The sequence below is a fragment of the Hyla sarda genome, chromosome 4, assembly GCF_029499605.1.
Source record: "Hyla sarda isolate aHylSar1 chromosome 4, aHylSar1.hap1, whole genome shotgun sequence".
Lineage (NCBI taxonomy): Eukaryota > Metazoa > Chordata > Amphibia > Anura > Hylidae > Hyla > Hyla sarda.
This window is the reverse complement of record NC_079192.1, coordinates 99,774,279-99,788,588: the sequence shown is the minus strand read 5'-3', so window position 1 is coordinate 99,788,588 and position 14,310 is coordinate 99,774,279. Positions and strand designations below refer to the sequence as shown.

At 42.2% G+C, this 14,310-nt stretch overlaps 2 protein-coding genes across 2 annotated transcripts in view; both read left to right on the top strand.

Annotated features, from left to right (window-relative positions):
- RASL12 (RAS like family 12) overlaps positions 1-14,310 on the top strand; it is a 101,113-nt gene that overhangs the window by 29,347 nt on the left and 57,456 nt on the right. The gene's annotated exons all lie outside the window — the stretch shown is intronic.
- On the top strand, positions 6,039-11,077 carry KBTBD13 (kelch repeat and BTB domain containing 13). The gene is made up of 2 exons (XM_056571746.1): positions 6,039-7,565; positions 10,769-11,077. Exon 1 carries the CDS (start codon positions 6,184-6,186, stop codon positions 7,561-7,563), a length of 1,380 nt encoding a protein of 459 aa, XP_056427721.1. The 5' UTR covers positions 6,039-6,183; the 3' UTR covers positions 7,564-7,565; positions 10,769-11,077.

Below are 14,310 nucleotides of genomic sequence, written 5' to 3'. Positions count from 1 at the left end.
CTCTCCAAGTTGTCAATGCATCTCAGTGTTGCCAGTTGCTCCTCTAGATCCAGGATCTGGGCTTCCAAATGAACAACTCGCACACATCTCACACAACAATATGCACTCCCAACCTGCTGTTAAAGGATTGCATACATCGCGCAAGATGCACACTGGATTGCCTTTTCCAACATGGAGGCCATATTAGATTTGGGGATTGAAAAAATGAACAGTAAAAAAAATCTAATATTTCAATTAAACTCCCTGAAGTTAAAGTCCCTCTTACTTTTATACTTACACTTACTTCTATACTTCACACTCTTGTACACAGATACGCAATCACTAGCTCAGACAATCGCTTAGTATACTTTCTTTTATAGTTACCAGACACCACCTCTCTCTTCCACTGCCTGGAAGTGAATGCAAGTAAGTTTTGTCAAACATTTTCACCTTTGAAGACCATATGCGGCCACCATATGTAAAAAACGTGATGTGAATGCACTCTTAGAAGCTTTAATCTTGAGATATAGTATTTTGCAGGTTAGAACCAAGATCAAGCCAGATAGGGAACATGATACATGGGCTGCAGAATGCACAGCATTCCCAAGGTGTGAAACATATCTGCTGCTAGGGCCCCTCATGGCATGCAACATACTTGATACTTCAAATTTTATTTTTATACTGCCACATATTTAATGCCAGGGAACCTCTCAAATCATGCAACATACCTGAAGCCAGCAAAGTATGTAAAGTATTTGCTCCACATGGACATTTTCAGTATTCTATTCAGTATTCTGCACTTGATATACTGTACTTGATATAATGTACTGAGGTACATTCAGTATTCACCAGGCCCCGTATTAGATATACTGTATATACAGGCGCCATATACTGGTTATACTTATGGAACCAGTATTGGTCAGCCAGGCATTGCACTGTCATATGACTGGTAAGAGGACACTGGCACAGGTATTACTAGGACTATGTACTGGTATGGCTTTAAGCTCAGAACATACTCTGAAACCAGTTCTTGACCTGGGACACCCCCACTGGAACTATATTAAACATTGCAGCCAACACTCTGCTTGGCCGCATAGAGGAGCTGTAAATCCAGAAACATCCAAAAGAAACAAACAAAAGGAAAAGCCAAGGTGGACAAGAGCAGGTGTGGTACACTTTCCTGCTGGTGGAATGAGGACAAAATGATTACACATACGTGAGCTGTAGGAGAGGGTTCTTATTTGGTCAGCAATTAACTCTGCAAATTTCTTGATTTCTCTTGCTTGGTGGGCGGTCCTAGGGTGGAGTCTAGGGGACAGAATATGCCATATGTGCTGCCTGAGGACAAAGAGAAAAGATCAGCTTAAAGGGTTTTCCCAACTTGAATAGTTATCACCTATCTGATAGATCGGCAGCACACATGAGCAACCCCGATGGTTGGACCTCCTGCAATCAGATAGATATCCAATGTCCTGTGGATAAGAAATACATTTGTAAGTTGGAAAACTCCTTTAAATGTCTCATTGGGCATAGTAGAAGGTTTATCACTGAACAGACATATTGACTATTTCACCATTTCTAAATCAACTCAGTAAGTATCTTCTCTATGTTCTGTGATCTGTTAGACAAACCAACATTACCCACAGTCCTATAGATGACTAGAAAAACAGGCCCAAGGTGGAACCCCCTGTGAAGCTGACCAAGATTGGATTGCTTTCACCTTCAAACAAATGCTTAGTCGTTGGCTTTATCTTGTCACTGTGCCAAGTGCAGTAAGGTCCCTAGTAAAACCATAAGAGCTAAAGATGACCTCAGACCAAATATGTGCACTTCATCACAGTAAGTTGTCATCTCTAAATCCTTTTTTTTTTTCATGTTCTTGAATCTGGGCTTTATATGGGTCCATACTTTAATCAGCAAACTATAGAATTAAAACATTTAGCTAGGTTTTAAATGTGGCCTACAAGACATTGCTTTCTTTTCACATAGATATAAAGAAGACAGTGATGGTCACAATGGGCATCAACTTTTTTAGACTCCTGGACCATTGACCTGAGAATATAATAGAGTGTGGATTTCTTACCTTAGCATTAGAACTAAGATTGAAGTGGAGAAATAGTATATCTCCGTACATACAGTCTAGTAGAGGATTTGGCAAAAACTTTCTGTTGGATTGTATTCATATGAAATTGGAAGCCTATGAAGGAACAGCAAGGCCTTATACACGTGTATGGCCACTAAATACACATCTGTGCAAACAGGAGGTTGAGTGGGGCTGTGTGCATAAGCACTTTATACATAACTTGTCATGGGGGCAAATTCATATTGTAAGAATAACTTTATTATATTACCCAGAGTTCTTTGTGGAAAACCATGATAATCACCGTGTGATTCTATGTGAGATGTTATTTTGAGTTTGTTTGGGAACATGAGATTTACTTGTGTATTATTAATCTGCAATGTGATTTCAATATATGCTCCTGCTTTTCAAAGCTAAACAAAGATGGTATCCAGAAGACAATTCCCATGACCTCCGCCCTGCTGAGTGACCCACCAGTAACTTCCTCTCATCATATGCTGCCTTCAATATAGTACTGTCTGTACACAGGTCTCTGGTCTCGTGCGGCTCTATGCATGATGGAATTACCTCAACAGGGAAACATCATAACATAACGTAACATCGTTCTTTCCAGCAATTTTAGATTTGACAGTTTACATAGAGAAAACATCAGACCAGTGCAGTCTGACTTAACTACACCACAACCGGTATATAGTATTGTATTATAAGCATTGCAAACATAAAATGTCATCTAACCTGCAGCATGCATGCACATTCTGGCACCACTGGGTGAAGGGTGGGGCTCACATGGGGTGTCCTTAGATACTATTTGTTTGTTGGCGTGCAATTCAGAACAGCAGGGCCTGGGAAACCCCATATCACTGACATTATACTAATTAACCCCTCACAAACATGTAGTCCCCACCGTATAATGGGAAGCAGATGGTGACCTCTTCATGAGCTGCCTGCAGTAATACAAACTCACACGATGGCTGCCAGTAATCTGACATATAGGTTATGTGCACAGACAGGCAGCGTAATGTGCGACTTTATGATCTGTTTGTAGAGGTTTGACGACTGACACTGTCTTCTGAATGTACAATATTATATTTCAGGAAACTGTAGTAAAGAATCCAGCACTCCGAGTGGTGACCTTGGTGGCTGAATCCAAGGAGCCACATGTGATAATGTTACAGAGGGAAGGAGAGGGGCCTGGTATGATAAAGCATATGGAGGTACAGTATGGCCTCCTATACTTGTATTGGCACTGAGGCTTTTGTGCCTATAATCTTCATTAACCCCTTTATCCCTAAAGGGATTATTTATTTTTGCGCTTTAGTTTTTTCTCCTCACATTCTAATAGCCATAACACTTTCACTTTTTTCACCTACAGGTTTTTTGCGCCACCAATTGTACTTTGGAGATAGGTGATGTCCAGCTTCCTTCCCTGGCCCGATTGCGGCCGGACTGTCATACTAAGGCCCGACGCTAGGGCCGAAACGCGTCACCCATCCATGTCTTGCATTTTGTGAGGTTTTTACTCAATAAAAGTCTCGTTCTGCATCCATCTGCGCTGGACATTCTCCTGTTTGTACTTACCAATTGTACTTTGTAATGACATCAGTAATTTTACTACATAATTTACAGTGAAACAAACAAAAAAATTATTAGTGGGTAAAAAAAAAAAAAAAGCCATCTTGAAACTTTTGTGTGCTTCCGATTCTACGCAGTGCACTTATCGGTAAAAAATACACATTATCTCTATTCTGTAGGTCCACATGATTAAAACTATACCCTATTTATATAGATTTTGTTTTATTTTACTACTTTTAAAAAATTATGACTTTGGTGAGCTTGAGGGGTAATGTTGAACAGGGGTGTTGCGGAGTGGTAGTGCAATTAGTCCTACCGCCACCTGTCCCACAAACGATAGGGAGGAATAAAGGATTGTCCACAGCAGGAGTTGAAGTAAGGGCTGGTTCACATCACGTTTTCCCCCATACGGGAGCGCATACGACAGGGGGGAGCTAAAACCTTGCGTTCCCATATGCTTTCGTATGCGGTCCCGTATGTAATTAATTTCAATGAGCCGGCCAGAGTGAAACGTTCCGTCCGGTCGGCTCATTTTTGCGCTGTATGCGCTTTTACAACCTCACTGAAAACCGTGGTTGACCACAGTTTTAGGTCCGGGGAAAAAGCACATACAGCACAAAAATGAGCCGACCGGACCGAACGTTTCACTCCGGCCAACTCATTGAAATGAATTACATACGGGACCGCATACGAAAGCATATGGGAGCGCAAGGTTTTAGCTCCCCCCTGCTGTATGCGCTCCCGTATGGGGGAAAACGTGATGTGAACCCAGCCTAAACCAGGAATAACTTTACTGAAGATTTTATGCAAGTGCAGATAATATACAGTCTTTTGCAAGAGGACCGTGGTACAGGCTCCTCACAGGTTTTCTGGGACTTGGTAATTGAATGAGCTTTAATTTTGCTATCCGCTGTGCTACTGAATTTAGGGGTGGTTTTGGGTTCAGTAGTCACGCAGGATTTGTAGGTTTTAGCTGGATTAACTCAAGATTTTGGTGGCTGCTGAAGTATAGGCTCCAGGCCTAGCTTGACTTGTAGAATTGTGCTGAGATGTGCTTTCTCTTGAGATCATCAGGAATCAGGAGAGTTGTTGTTTGCTTTGCAACCAGGAACTAAGAGAGAGCATTAAGTGGCAGCAGCCCCTTATATATGAAGGGGGCAGGATCAAAGCTCATTGGTTTAGCAAACCTGTCAGTCCTTACCTGAGGCATTATGGGCATATCACATGACCCAAAGGTCCTTGAACCTTAGCATAACACAATTTATTAACAGTCACATGACCTAAGGTCCTGTATATCAATATATAAATATATACAATAAACACAGTATTAAGAGGCGACTAGGGAATAGCCCTCCAGGAGAGCCCTGATGGCATGGAGGGACTCTGGCTGTGGGGACTTTAGACAGAGGGACAGGACCAAGTCCTGTACCGGGACACCACATAACCTTTTGTACAAAAATTTGTATGCATAAAATTGACCTCTTCTGACCCCTATAACTTTTTTATCTTTTGGTATCCCAAGCTGTATGAGGGCTCATTTTTTGTAATCAGTTGTTTTTTAAGTAATTTACAAATCTGTTTAACTGTCTGGAACCAGTCTTTTTGAAAAAAAAAAAAGTTTTCCACCGGAGCACCCCTTTAAAGGGTACCTTTCATCAAAAAAACTTTTGATATATTATAGATTAATGTATGCAGAATAACTTTCCAATTGCATGTTATTAAAAAATATGCTTCTTTCTATTTAATTTTTCACTTTGAAAAAATGACCACAAGGGGTCTCCCTACCAGTCCTTTTTTTTTTTTTATAGATTTCAGACTCTTGCTGGATTCCTAAATCTCAGACTGCAGCCAGGACACAGACAAACTCCCTGGCAGGGAGCAGTGGTGAGTTTGTCTGTGTTCCGGCTGCAGTCTTAGATTTAGGACTCCAGCATGAGTCTGAAATCTATAAAGAAGGACTGGTAGGGAGACCCCTAGTGGTCAGTTTTTCAAAGTGGAAAATTTAATAGAAAGAAGCATATTTTTTAATAACAAGCAATTGGAAAATTATTCTGCATACATTAATCTATAATATATCAAAAGTTTTTTTGATGAAAGGTACCCTTTAAAAACTTTTCTTGCAGCTTGGCATCCACACTTTTAGATCTCTTTTACACAAGGTAAATATAGTTTTATTATCTGCTCCAGATGTGTATTCAAAAACAATACAGCTCCATGTTGTAAAGGTGAAACAAGTTGTGGCCAGGTACTGTGACAGCTGAATACGGTTAGATGTCCGCTACACAAAGAAAGGACCGGCTGTGCCTCACACTTTGTAATCATGCATGTGAATTACAGGGCAGGTCTCTGCATAGAAGCTGGCACTAGGAGCTGCCTTGTCAGAAGTAACAGAAGGTCTGCTAGGCTTGACACATACCATCACATGAGCAATGCTATCTTTAGCAAATGACATGTAAGCTGCTTCAGAGCACAGATTAAATACAGAAACCCATTTGCAAGAGGAAGACGCAATGGCCTAGGATACCCATGCTTGATATCATTTTCTTTTTATAATGGCCAATCTTCATGTTAAAGTAGAAGAGACGGTTTTTACCACGGACAAGGAGTTGTTGGTGAAGCACAGTGAATATTTCCGTGCTCTTTTCCAGTCTGGAATGCGGGAAAGCTCCCAGGATGAAATCCAGTTACACAACTTAGGTGCAATGGGCTTCTTGATAACTTTAAGGGTATTGAATGGCGAGAGGCCTCTCCTGAGCTGCGAAGAGATCTTGGAAGCTGTGGAGTGTGCAGCCTTTTTACAAGTTGAGCTCTTGACAAAGCATTTGATCAATCTGATTGACTCTGACAATTGCCTGGTAATGTATGAAGCTGCTGCCACCTATGGACTGCTGAACCTGTTTCATGAAGCAGCCTTGTACATCCGAGATATCTACGAGCTTTTGGAAAAAGATATACAGGCCTTACCCGAAGACCTCATTCAATATATTGACTCTCTTATGCCCAGCACTTATGTTGCAGTGGGTGCTCACACGCCTACCATAGAGTTCCTTGAGGACCTGTCAAGGACAATGTGCTTCTTAAATGAGAAAGATAATCAATGGGTGAGTCTTGGATGTATCCCAGAGAATGCCAGCACATTTCTAGCTGGTGTCACCACTTTAAACAATAAAATCTTCATTGTAGGCGGCGCTCGAGGAGCGAATAAGCAAGTAGTGGACAGAAGCTTCTGTTACGATGCAGATAACCACACTTGGAGTGAGTTTGACAGCCCACATCAGCCCCGCTATGAAGTGACGCTAGTAGGACATGAAGGATATTTATACGCCTTTGGTGGAGAGTTTGAGAGGGTTCCTGTGTCTTATGTGGAAAGGTATTGTCTATCTTCTCAGGTGTGGACCTTTGGGAAGGAGTTACCACAACCTATGGCAGGTCCTCCTGCTGCAAAAGCCATGGGAAGGATTTTTGTCTCTCTCTGGAAGCCGCACGATACAACCATGATTTATGAATATGATACTGACAAAGATGATCAAGTTCTTATCTCGTCCATAAAGCGACCACGGAGCTATGGCCATTGCATGGTGGGACACAGAGACAATCTGTACATCATGAGAAATGGCCCATCTGATGACTTTTTGCATTGTATAATCGAGAATTTTAACCTCACTACACAACAGTGGACAACCCTATCTGGACAGTACGTCAACAGCAAGGGAGCTCTGTTCACTGCTGTCATTCGAGGTGACACGGTCTTTACTCTCAACAGGATGATGACTTTACTCTACAAGATAGACGCTGGTACCTGGAAGCCCATAAAAGAGAAATGCGGATTTATTAAATCGGGGACTTTGCACACATTCTTTCTGAGACTTCCTATGAAGACAAAGCTCATGGTCAGCAAATTATATAAGAGTCCTCACCAGAGCTTTTTATAATTGTAGGCATCTTATTTTATACCTTATCATATTCTTCAAATACAATATTTCTTATTCAATTTAAAAATGTATTCATGCTTCTTGTATTTGGTCAGTATTAAGGTTAAGGGGCAATTGCATAAAAATAACCTCCCTACGAGACATTTTTTATGATAGTGTTTCTATGTTTAAGTATATATCTTACAATGTAACACAGTGTCACTGTTTGGATTCTTATCTACAGAATTATTTTTATTGTCACTTCCACATTTTGATTGAGTGTTAAAACATGTGTAATACATTTAAAGGTCAGGATGCCATGTCCATCAATGTTGTTTAATCTGTGTTTCATCAGACTCTTGTTCATCAGAGTCTAAGAGTACTTGCGGTGCTTTCCTTCAATCTCCAGGTGTCTCCAGAGGCTTCTTCCTGACCACTCTGCCATGATTGGTGCAGATTGGTGGAGTGTGGGAGTCATGGTTAATCTTCTGAAAGTTTCTCCCATTTGCACACATGGTCTTTGGAGCTTAGCCAGAGTGACCATTGGGTTCTTGGTGATTTCTTTAACAAGTCCCTTTCCCCCCAATTTCTTAGTTTAGAGGGACCACCAGCTCAAGGAAGTTGTCCCAAACTTCTTCTATTTAACATTTATGGAGATCTCTGTGTGAGTTTTGTTTTGTGCCCTTCTCCAGATCTGTGTCTCTGAGCTCTACAGGCATTTTCCCAACTCGTGGCTTGGTTTTTGCTCTGATGTGCATTATTAGCTGTGAGACCTTATATAGACAGGGCTGTGTTTCCAAATGATATCCAGTCATCTGAATGTACCACAGGTGACTCCAATCAAGGTGGAGAAACATCTCAGAGATGATCAAGAGAAATGGGAGGAGCCAGAGCTAAACATCAAGTGTCATAGCAAAGGGTCTGAATACTTATGCCCATGTGAAATTTAACTTTTACTAGATACCGTATATGGGATATTGAGTGCACAATAAGGGACAACTTGATATTTTTTCTTTTAGCACAAGGCTGCAGCATAAAAAATGTAAAAAACATGCTCAGAAAATCACTTAAAAGTATAAAGAAAAGCTTGGCTTTGACTTTACAAGCTGCACCTTGACCCATGAATGTTTTCTGCCACAGGATGCAGGATAAATTGGATGGCATTTCACGTAACCAGCCCAATTACACAGAGACAGTGATGTATGGGGGAATTAAGTAGACATAGCTGTATTGCCCCGAGCTGCTTCTTAGAACCAATTGTTTCCTGTGACTCCTGATGGATGCCACAGAGAAGAAACATTCATTGAGAATTGTTGGGGCTCATGCACACAGCCACCCTACAGATCTGTCTTGTATGCTTACAGGGGGAGATTTATGAAAACCTGTCCGGTTGAAAAGTTGCCCAGTTGCCCATAGCAACCAATCAGATCGCTTCTTTCATTTTTAACAAGGCCTCTGCAAAACAAAAGAAGCAATCTGATTGGTTGCTATGGGCAACTGGGCAACTTTTCCTCTGGACAGGTTTTGATAAATCTCCCCCACAGTGCTTATAGACTGCTAAGTGCCCATTCTATACTTCTGTGTTGCTCTAATTTTGGGGCATACAGAATTTTTCTGGTGTATTCCTATGAAGCAAAAATAATCGGGCCCTGTCCACATTACGTACTATATGAATGTGTTTTGCTTCTCACAAACAACCATACTGTGAGTTCTATATCTCTGTAATGGGAAATGTAGGACTACAGACAAATGAACAAATGAGTCCTTTAAAAGTGAGGGGAAATTTTTTTTACCAGATTTTCTGTTAACGGGACTGGAAATCAATGTTACTATTGCTTCTTCTGAAATATTTATTACCTCTTGTCAAGTATTTAAAATGTCATATTCCACAGCCCGAAATATGTGTGTATAAATGTTAAGCAAATATGTCACTCCCTCTTAAATGGTGTTCAAGTAGGAATCCCAATCCTTTATTACAGTGACCCCCCCACCCCCCCCCCCCCCCGACCTACGATGGCCCCGACATACGATCATTTCAACATACGATGGCCTCTCAGAGACCATCGCATGTTGAAGGCAGAATCAACATACATTGCTTTTGTATGTCGGGGCCATCGCATAAACGGCTATCCGGCAGCGGAGACTGCTTCAGCTGCCACCGGATAGCTGTTTACGGTGCCCCGTGTGGTCCGCTGACGATCACTTACCTGTCCTCGGGGCTCCGGCGCGTCCTCTTCAGGATCCCCTGCATCGTCGGCGCTCTCCATTGTCATCATCACGTCGCCGCGCACGCCGTCTCGTCATCCAATAGGAGCGGCGTGCGTAGCGACGTGATGGCGGCGACCGAGAGTGAGGATGCCGGGGAAGCAGAGGCCTTGCCGGAGCATCGGGGACACCCTGGGGACGCGGCGACAGCAATGGATGGCGACATCCCGGGCAGCGGTGACGGTCTGGAGCGGCAGGGACACGTGAGTATAACCTCCAATACCAGTGGACTTCAACCTGCGGACCTCCAGATGTTGCAAAACTACAACTCCTAGCATGCTGGGTGTTGTAGTTTTGCAACATCTGGAGGTCCGCAGGTTGTAGACCACTGTCCTATACTTCACAGTGCACGGACCACTGTACTTGAAAAGTATAATCAAAGAGTTTTATTTTCATAGTACTTAAATCAATTTACGTTTCGGACCTACTGGGACCTTCATCAGAATAATACGCGGTGTCAACGCTCTCGTGGCTTATGGCCACACTACAATTCTATATTGCACGGCTCCTGGCCGACTTCTCTTGCTCTCCGCACCAGTCCTGTATAATTCTGATGAAGGTCCCGGTAGGTTTAAGGACTGTGAAAATAAAACTCTTTGCATTATACATTGGAGTGCCATGTGTGTGTATAAAGTCATACTATAAACCTGACCATTAATTTAATAAAAAATTTTTGGTATGTCATGTACTAACTGTAACTGGTTTCTTGAGCCAGTTGACTTGTCCTCAACTGGTGCACAAAAGCAAATGGAATTCCAGGCATAGCACAAGTGCCTTTAAAACGATACAGTTCCAAGATACATACCTGCATATTTTTATGACATCCGGTTGATGCAGTAAAATGTCACAACAGCCTAATCATACTGTGAGTGTGAGCCAGCACTGGAATGGAAAAGTTTATTTTTACATTTTTGTTTTAGTTTTGTTTTTTAAGTTTTTGTATCTGTCATTTTGCCAACAGGTTTCTTCTGTTCAAAAATGGGGCAATTTCTCAATGACTATTGTAGTGTGGCAGCCCATGGGTAAACCAGGAGCCAACCAGTGTGAAGTAACCACCATATAGAGAAGTAGAGTAAATGCCTGTGATTGCCTAAACCTGCCAGGAAAGAGAGCAGAACAAAGACAGGGACCCCCCCCCCATCTCACAACCATGTATTGCTACGGGGTGCTCCCTCGCTCTGGTCACCCACAGCCAAAGAAGTAGGGTCATTTACTGCTTTATCACAAGATTGTGAGTTTCCTTTTACTTAAATGGATCAAGTAAAGAAATAAAGAGTCTCTATTTGTTTAAACCCATGTTTCTGGTGTTGTCTTTTTGCACATCCCCATCACGGCAATCTTAACTTCCACCATGCCTGGCACCTACACCAAGTAGTATACCAGGGAAAAATCTACACCATCAGTGGGGCCCCCGTCGCTTCAGACCATCCTAAGGAAAGTTAGAGACCTACAGGACCGCTTGAGTCAACCTGACCCCGACCAGCTGTAGCCCTGCAAGTTCCAGCCAGCCAGCAGATTCTGTTCCCATCAAGTGGTATTCCTCTTGGCTGTGCATGGTTGCATTGGTACAATACAGTTACAATTTAAAAATATAGAAAAATGTTATAAAGTAGTATACAAATCACAAACATATAAAACAAGGCACTGGCTGGACGACACATTTTCATAGGCCCCAGTGGAATGCGGTTTCAGAAATCTCCGGGTTTCCGAGACTGGGGATGTGACGTTACGCCATGTCCCCTCCATTCATGTCTATGGGAGGGGGCGTGACGGTCGTCAAGCCCCCTCCCATAGACATGAATGGAGGGGGCGTGGCGGGATGTCACGTCCCCAGTCCCAGAAACCCGGAGGTTTCCGAAACTGTAGACTCAGCACCTGCATAGAATCCGGGTGCTGCAGGGAGATCGCGGGGGGTCTCAGCAGCGGGCCCCCTGCGATCAGACATCTTATCCCCTATCCTTTGGATAGAGGATAAAATATTTTTGCCCGGAATACCCCTTTACATTACATTACCTACCGACATTCTACTACACACAGTTGCTTTATAAAGGGCAAATGGGTAAATTGCCTGGAATGAGGGAACACTAATCCAAATGCATGTGCAATATTGGATGTGGTAAATCATTTTTTCCAAGTCATTTTCTGCCTGGCACAATCAAGGTGTATTCACATCCAATCTACAGTCCACAAAGCACTTTCACTTATCTGATCAGGGTCCCACATGGATATCTGGAGGCCCCATTGAGGTGAATGTGACAGTCTGCTGCTATGAATGTTCCCTTATTGTTATGTCTGACATAAATTAAACCATAATGTCGGGATTGTTGATCCCACATGCCAGGTATAGTAACGCTATTGAGCATGTTCTGTGCAGCTCGACGTATCCAAATAAAGGCTCCAGATACGCCCAGAGCATCGCAGCTCGGATATTTTAAGAGCTGCTTATGAGAAACACTTAAGTGATATAAACATTTACATGCTTTCTCCTCTCTCAAGGCTTCTCTGCTTTTTTCCTTCCAGTCCGAAATTCATTAAGAGCCGCGGTCCCTGCCGAGCGGCCACATCTGCAGCTACTTGTTCTAGTGATTGATGACAAATATGGACGCCGCTATATTTATATGCTGCTAATAATTACTTTGCATTCTGTCACATACACAGACTGACAGGCTTAAATACACAGACGCTCAGACACAGATGCAGAACTACTAACATGCACTTCCAAATATATGCAGTCACTAAAACACCTACAGAGGCATGTAAACCTAGCGCTACATGTGTAAACTAAGTGTTCCTGCCTCTAGATGTTGTACAGTGGTCCCTCAAGTTACAATATTAATTGCTTCCAGGACGACCATTGTATGTTGAAACCATCGTATGTTGAGACCATAACTCTATGGAAACCTGGTGATTGGTTCTGAAGCCACCAAAATGTCATCCAAAAATAGGAAAAAGGGAGAATTAAAGAAAAATAAGTAGATAACTAATATAGATAAAGCAAATCCTTACATATAAAAGTAAGAAAGATCTGCTGGGAGCTGTAAATCACTGTCTAATTCAGTGTTTCCCAACCAGGGTGTCTCCAGCTGTTGCAAAACTACAACTCCCAGCATGCCCGGACAGCCAAAGGCTGTCCGGGCATGCTGGGAGTTGTAGTTTTGCAACAGCTGGAGGCGACCTCTTTGGGAAACACTGGTCTATGTAGAGGACAGGAGCTTCTTCAGGGTCCTGTACAGTACACGCAATGTCCTAAAAAAAAGAAAATGGAGCCGACCCTCACCTGGTGTCCAAAGGAGAAGCCAACCCTGGCACAGGTAAAGAGTACAGAACATGTAATAACTCCATGTACTGTAGGGGGCGCTACCAGACACCAATCAGTGCATGCACAGGGGTTTTACCAGTGAAATATACATTCTGATTGGTCGGTTCTTCCAGCCATTGAGTCTGGTTTCAAGTTACAATGGTCCATAAAAGACCATTGCATGTTGAAACTATTGTATGTTGAGGCCATTGTAAGTTGAGGGATCACTGTACTGTGTAGATTTACTTGATACTTAAGATACAAAGAACATGGGGGGGGGGGGTATAGTGTTAGATGCTTACACAGGCATTCATGGGGGGAAGCAGACTCTATCGCAACACCTCCACCCATACAATAGTCCCTTGTATGGAAGAATGAATGTAGACTTTAGGCTGGTGTTCTTCATGGAGCAGACGCACCAGTAGAGCCTTGTCATATGGCCTGTAGGTAACGTACCCCCTCCATGGGTGTCATAATAAAGAACTATTCTTTTCCTATATCTATTTATTTACATATATATATATATATATATATATATATATATATTTATATATATATATATATATATATATATATATATATATAAATTTATATGAAATTGTATGATAATGAAACTGTGTCTGACTTTTTTTGGTTTGTTTTGGGCCAAATTTTTGTCACGGGAAATTCTGTATATGCTGCGGGAAAATTTGCACCTCAGTGTGTACTGCTTTCATTTATAGACGGCCTCATTTATAGGCGTTTTTCATTGATTCCCCCCCCCCCCCATAGTATTTTGGTCAGTATTTGGTGGGTACTAAACATAAAGGGGGAGATTTATCAAAACCTGTCCAGAGAAAAAGTTGCTGAGTTGCCCATCGCAACCAATCAGATCGCTTCTTTAATTTCTCAGAGGCCTTTTCAAAAATGAAAGAAGTGATCTGATTGGTTGCTTTTCCTCTGGACAGGTTTTAATAAATCTCCCCCGAAGGGTGCGAATCTTTCCATACTTACCAAAATAAGTCACCGAATAGTGGAAATGTCACGCTCCACTAGAGAGCAGTTTTGAGAAAGAAAAAATAGAAATAGACCAATGCGCATCTAAGCGCAATTATCTATTTAGGAGATGGTATGTGCAGTATAGGAAACAGGTTTGCTCACCTGCTAGTGATGTACTTTAAGCACAACACCATTGAAGACTTGATACCACTGACTGTGGTGTAAAG